Consider the following 6,517-nt stretch of genomic DNA (forward strand, 5'->3'; position numbering starts at 1 on the left):
TCCATCCTCCTGACATCTGCCCTTTACATATTTGTAAGCATTAATGAGATGACCCCTCAGTCTCCCTTTCTCCAAGCTAAAGAGCCCCAGCTCTCTCAGCCTTTTATCATAAGGGAGGTGCTCCACTCCCTCAATCATCTTTGTGGACCTGCGCTGAACTCTCTCCAGCAGCTCCCTGTCCTTGAACTGAGAGGCCCAGAACTGGACTCAATATTCTAGATAAGGTCTCACGAGGGCAGAGTAGAGGAGGAGGGGAATCTCTCTCAATCTACTGCCCACAGCCCTTCTAATACACCCCAGGATGACATTGGCTTTCTTGGCCACGAGGGCACATTACTGGCTCATGCTCATCCTGTTGTCCACCAAGACCCCAGGTCCCTTTCCCCTACACTACTCACAGTTAATTCCCCAACCTGTGCTGGTACATGGGGTTATTCTTTCCCAGATACAAGACTCTACACTTGCCCTTGTTGAATTTCATTAGATTTCTCCCTGCTCAACCCTCCAGCCTGTCCAGGTCTCATTGAATGGCAGCACAGCCTTCTGGTGTGTCAGCCACTCCCCCCAGTTTAGTATCAACAGTAAACTTGTTGACAGTGTCCTCTATTCCCTCATCTAGGTCTTTAACAAATATATTGAATCGTACTAGTCCCAGCACTGACCCCTGAGGGTCTCTGCTAGACATGGGCCTCCAAGTAGATCCCGCCCCATTGATCACAGCTCTCTGCCTTCCCTTCAACCAGTGAACAATCCATCTCACTACCTGATCATCCAGCCCATACTTTCTCAGTTTTGCTGTGAGGATGCTGTGGCAGACAGTGTTAAAAGCTTTACTGAGGTCAAGATGAACCACATCCACCGCACTACCACCATCTATCCACCTGGTTATGTCTTCATAAAAAGCTATAGGTTAGTCAAATATGACTTCCCTTTGGTAAAACCATGTTGACTGCTTCTCATGACCCTCTTGTCCTTTAAATGTCTGGAGATATCACCCAGGATAAGTTGTTGCATCACCTTTCCAGGGATGGAGGTGAGGCTGACCAGTCTGTAGTTACCTGGATCCTCCTTCTTCCCATTTTGAAGACTGGAGTGGCATTTGCTTTCCTCCAGTCCTCAGGCATCTCTCCTGTTTCCATGACTTACTGACGATGATGGAGAGTGGCCTAGCAATGACTTCTGCCAGCTCCCTCAAGCACCCACAGGTGCATCCCATTGGGGCCCATGGATTTATTTACATCCAGATTGCTCAACTAATCCTTAACCCGGTCCTCATCAACCAAACAAAACTCTTCCTTTACCTTGACTTCCTCTGGAGTCTGGGGCTCCTGAGGACAGTCTCCAGCAGTATAGACAGAGGCAAAGAAGGCATTCAGTACCTCCACCTTCTCTATCTGCTGTAACCAGGGCACCTGCCTCATTCGACAGCAGGCCTGTGTTGTCTCTATCTCTCTTGAGATGTGGAGCCCAGAACCAGACACAGGACTCCAGATGAGGTCTTATCAGGGCAGAGCAGAGGAGAAGGATAACTGTCTCTAGCTTACTGGCCACACTCTTCTTGATGCACTCCAGGATGCCACTTGTCTTGATCAAATGCTGGCTCATGTTTAATTTGCTGTCCATCAGAAATCCCAGGTCCTCCTTTTTCTATTTCCTTCCTCTGATCCTGGGGCTCTGGGGAAGTGTGACACCTATCTCTTTGTGATGTGATGTAGTGAGAGGTAATCTTCCCTCAAATCTACTTTATCCTCTGGGCCCTGGTGCCTGCTTGGTTGGGAGATGGTTGGGCAGAGTCACACGCAGAGCTGTACCCTGTGTCAATCTTCTCCTAGGCATGAAGGCCCTTGTGAAGAGGAGCAATGGGGCAGCTCTGGGGGATGCCAGGGCTCTGGCCTCAGTAGATCACTGCTTGCAGGTTGAAGGGTAACCAGTTAGGTTAGCACTTTGCTCCCAGTAGGGAAGGCAAGACTTCTGCAGCCTGAGCATGCACACGTTAATAGGACGGTGTAAAGGAAGACTTTTTTCACTGTATGGGTTGTTAAACAGTGGAACAGGCTACCCAGGGAGGTAGTGAAGTCACCATCCCTGGAGATATTCAAAAGACGTACAGATGAGGTGCTGAGGGACATGGTTTAGTGGTGGGCTTGGCAGTGTGAGGACTTGATGATCTTAAAGGTCTTTTCCAACCAAAATGATTCTATGAAGGGGGAACAGCTGAGCTTGATTGCAATCTGTGCTGACCTATATTAGTGAGAAAAAGCTGAGGGGAGGGAAAAAGCAGAGACGGAATCAAGAGAGATGAAACTGGATCAACTAGTTGTGCCTGGACTGGAAATACTCTCATTAGAGGGAACCAAGGGGAAAAATGCAGGCAGCTCATGTCTACCTCTAAAGCAATTAAACTGTGGTCTGCAGTATTGATATCATGTCCAGAAAAAAAACCACTCTCAAATGCTTCCAAACAGTTTTTCTGTAAATGCCAGTCAGATTTGACAGTTATTAAGAGTTTCATTGCCAGGGGCCTTCAGCCTTGAAACACACCCTTCCCGTCCCCACAAAGTGTTCGCAATAATTTCCTGCCAACCAGGACTTGGTGATGGAATGAAGAATGTATGTGAATAAAGGTTTGTGACAGGTTTAAGGCTGACACAGCACTTGTCGTAGTCTTTTTCTGCTCTGAAGGTAACTTCTGGGTGTTTTCATTACTGTGAGAAAGGCATTGCTGCATAAATGATCATCATAATAGGGGAGAAAAACACCCCTTTTTAATTTCTTCACTTTTTGCAGAGTTTTTAAATTAAAAAAAACCCATCCCAAACCACATTGAGAAGCTCAGATCATATGTTATAGCAGCAGGAGTATATTTTTGATTCTTCACTTCTCACGTTCTGCAGTAATGCGAAGAAAATGATCAATGCCTTGGCTTTTTTGACATTTTCCATGGGAAACATTGCTATGTTAGTCTTCTTACAGGGTAGCCAATAATCTGTGAGATGGCAGTTTTTCAAATTGGGCTTGGCTGTATTTTACTCTCTCTCTCTTTGATTAATTGATTATGAATAATACAGCTTCTGCAGCAACAAACAGTATCAAGCTCATCACAAGCTAAACAGAGAGTTATAAAAGAAACAGTACTCACCTCTTTGCTCTGTCTTTCTCATCTTCATCCATTAGATTGTCTAAGCAGTTTTTTCTGTTGAAGGAATGAGAGAGTCATTACGAGTTGTCATTCTGTTAGCTCTACTTGCAGGTTAATCTCAAAGTTGTTCTATTTCGTTTTAATAACAGGATGATATCCAGGTCAGATAAATGTGTCAGCAGTGCTTTATGCTACAGTCCTTGATTGTAGGAAATATTCATTGTGGATAATGCTATTCCTGAGCATCATGCTGGCCAGGGATCAAGACTCCCAGGCACAACGTGATGTGCCAGCACAGTACAAAACCAGCCACTTATTTTTTTGTGTGAAGGTTACTCTCTGAAAACTTGCATGCTGGATGATCCCTGGGGTCTGCCCAAGGTGAAAAGGCATTTTCAGCATGCCCACATTCCCTCTAAAGCATCTCCAGTGCAAGAGCCAGCATCAGTGATGCCTCTGACTTCTCAGGTGGAGCTTCCTACTGGAAGGCTCTTGTTCCTCCTCTGTGGTCCCTGATGTGAAGACATAAGAGATAGTAGTAACTCTACTGAATTACACTCCAAATTCAAAGAGTCCTCATAAATCTCACTGACTAAACTGCACTGTGCAAAGATTCCCCCATAGCCCAGACAGACACCTATCTGGTGGTGCTAGCACCGAGTGTGGGGACTACTCAATCCTCAACATTCTTTTTGCCAAGCTGCACCAAAATGATGTGACCTGCTGTCAGGTTTATAGTCAAATTGCTCTGCCAGTCAGAGATGTAGGGAGAAATTACTCTGTGCACAAGGTGTGTTCCTAAAGCTGCAAAGTAAAAGAGGGTAAATTAGGTAAATTAAATTTGTGCAGGGAAGGACAAGGCATAATAGAAAAGCAGCCCAAATGAAGGCTGAGATCCTCAGAAATACTTGTTGCCATCTAATTGTCTACCTCCTTTGCTCCACAGCCTTAGAAGAAAGTGATGCTTGAGCAGTCTGATGCTCAGACTGCTTCAGTCTGAGGAGGAAGCCCTGTGCTGCTGCAGACTCTCATGGCACCTTGCGCTCATGCCAGGCACAAACCCACCCTGCTGCCACATCCCTCACAAATATTTTCTGAGCTTCTACAGGTAGCACAGTGGCTCCACAAACGCTGGATATTGTCAAAGTGTCGTTTCAAAACCTGGTGTAATGGTAGGCAACATTAACACTTCCAAAAGTCAACGCTTCTCATTTAATGAGTCCTCAACATGTAAGGCATTAAAAAAATTGGAGGGCGGGAGGAGGAAAGTTAATTGCTAGGCATTATTTAAGCCCATGTTATTTTCCATGTATGAGTCACACACAATTTTGCCTGTTTAAAGAACATTTTATGAAAAAACAGGAGTGAAAACTTACTGGTAGTAAGAACAGGGGATACATTCCTTCCTTCTGCTACCAGTTCTCTTACAGAAATATTCAACCCGTTCATTACTCAACGGTTAGCTAAGAAAATGAATCTACCCTGTAATTCCTCATGAAACATTTGAGTTATGAGGAATTAAAGCCATAGGTCACCGATTGGAGAGTAAAGCTGCTACTTCATGTCATTCAGTTTGTTGGTGGAGGAGTATAAATAGTAAATATGAAGGCCAAGGGACCAGCTTTTTTAGTCATAACTAGCAAACTTAAGTTGCTGAATGCTATTATACAGAACAAAATAACAATTAGTTTTTAGATGTCTTTTTCAGCTGCCTATTTGGCCTTGCAAAATAGTCAAGTCAGCCACATCATAATCCATATTTTAGACTAGGCGAATTTATAGACCCAGTTACATTTTATTTACCAGTGTTTTACAAATACTTTAGATGGTTATTTTCCCAGACCCAGAATAAGAATGTTAGCCTAGCAAGGGTGTTTTCAAATAATTCAGGCTAAAATGTAGTGACAAACTTCAGTGTTGTTTATTGTTATTTGTTCATTTACTAGAACCAAAATGTTATTCATATACTGGAACCTAAGTTATTCAAGAATAAAGATGGCATCCGTAATATACCAAGGGTTAGCATTTGCGATTTTGCTGTCTTTCCTTGCTAGAACTTTGCTCAAAATACTCTGTTGCATGTACTCTTGTTGAATCTAGGATATGACAAGCAAAATGGGGCAGTGTCAGCAGAACGAGTCACTTTCCCTGAATCCCTGAAGGTCTTCCTCTGCTGCACCAAGGCTTCCCCAGGTTGTAACAGATTCCCAGTAGAAAGCAGGAAAAGGAGGATGGCAGCTCTGTGTGGCTCTGAGGAAGGATGGATGTGGATGGGGCAGTCAGCATCAGTTCTGCTCAGCTCTGGCTGTTTCAGAGAGACACAATGTGCCAAAGGAAAAAAAGAAGCTTCCTACAGCTGTGCCCTATAAACCATCAAGGAATTACACTGATAAGAAGCTCTAACCTTAAGATTGAGAGCAACAGGTCTAACTGTTCTGTTCTGCCAAGGATTTGACTAGTTCTGTAAAGCAATTCATGGCCAGCTTCCAGTAAACAAGGTTCCTCGCTGACTGACATACAATTCTGGACCTGCTGTGCTGTTGCTACTGTTAGACAATCTCTAATTGTCATTTCACTTCTGTTTGCTCATACAATAAAATCTCCAGAGCATCATAAACATTGCTAACAGTGTTTGCCAGTAGATATGTACCATGTGAAATTAAAACTGTTCTCAATAAAATAGATACGGCAGAGCTGCAAAGCTGTAATGCCATCCCTCTCCTGAGCTACACTGGCTTACACCTGGAGGAGAAAGTCATGGCATGGATCTTAGGTATGTGCTTAGTGCAACCTACTTGCTTTACACTATACTCCCAGAGCCTCTGCTGGGAGGGTCCCAAATAGCAAACTGGTAATCTATTCTCTTGTCCTCCTTCGGTGCCTGGTTTAGGAGGCGACTCTGTCTCGTTGCAATGATGGAGGAAGGCAGTAAATGCCATGGCTCCTTGCTATGGCTACCCTGCAAAATAGTGACATAAAAAACCCAAGTGACACGAGGATTTCTTGAAATCTGAATGACTCTTTCATGCTAACAAAGAGTTTGGAAACCTATGGTTAATAACACCACAATATATAACTCCTGCCAATGGAGTGTTTAACAGAGATAGTTACATTTGGAACTTCATTACTATCATCATTATCAACAAAGAGTGAAGACATTACCACTCAAAAGATGGTAAGCACCTGGAATAAGGAGAAAGCTCGTGTACTCCCATCAGAGCAGCACACAGAAAGATGCATACCCACAAGTGGGGAAGAGTGGCATTTTGGAAACAAAAGACTGGCTAAAACTGTTAACTGCGTACCCCTGGCTTAGTTATCAGATGGAGAATTATAACACAAACATTCCCCCCCACATTCACTCATACAATGAATAGT

General features: G+C 43.9%; 1 protein-coding gene across 1 annotated transcript in view; it reads right to left on the reverse strand.

Annotated features, from left to right (window-relative positions):
* NPAS2 (neuronal PAS domain protein 2) overlaps positions 1 to 3,186 on the reverse strand; it is a 57,042-nt gene extending 53,856 nt beyond the window's left edge. The window contains exon 1 of the mRNA XM_061988492.1: positions 3,140 to 3,186. Coding sequence (XP_061844476.1) covers positions 3,140 to 3,171 — 32 coding nt within the window. The 5' untranslated portion in view covers positions 3,172 to 3,186. The remainder of the gene's footprint in view (positions 1 to 3,139) is intronic.
* Positions 3,187 to 6,517: the final 3,331 nt, after the last annotated feature.

This window comes from Colius striatus, chromosome 1 (genome assembly GCF_028858725.1).
Source record: "Colius striatus isolate bColStr4 chromosome 1, bColStr4.1.hap1, whole genome shotgun sequence".
NCBI lineage: Eukaryota > Metazoa > Chordata > Aves > Coliiformes > Coliidae > Colius > Colius striatus.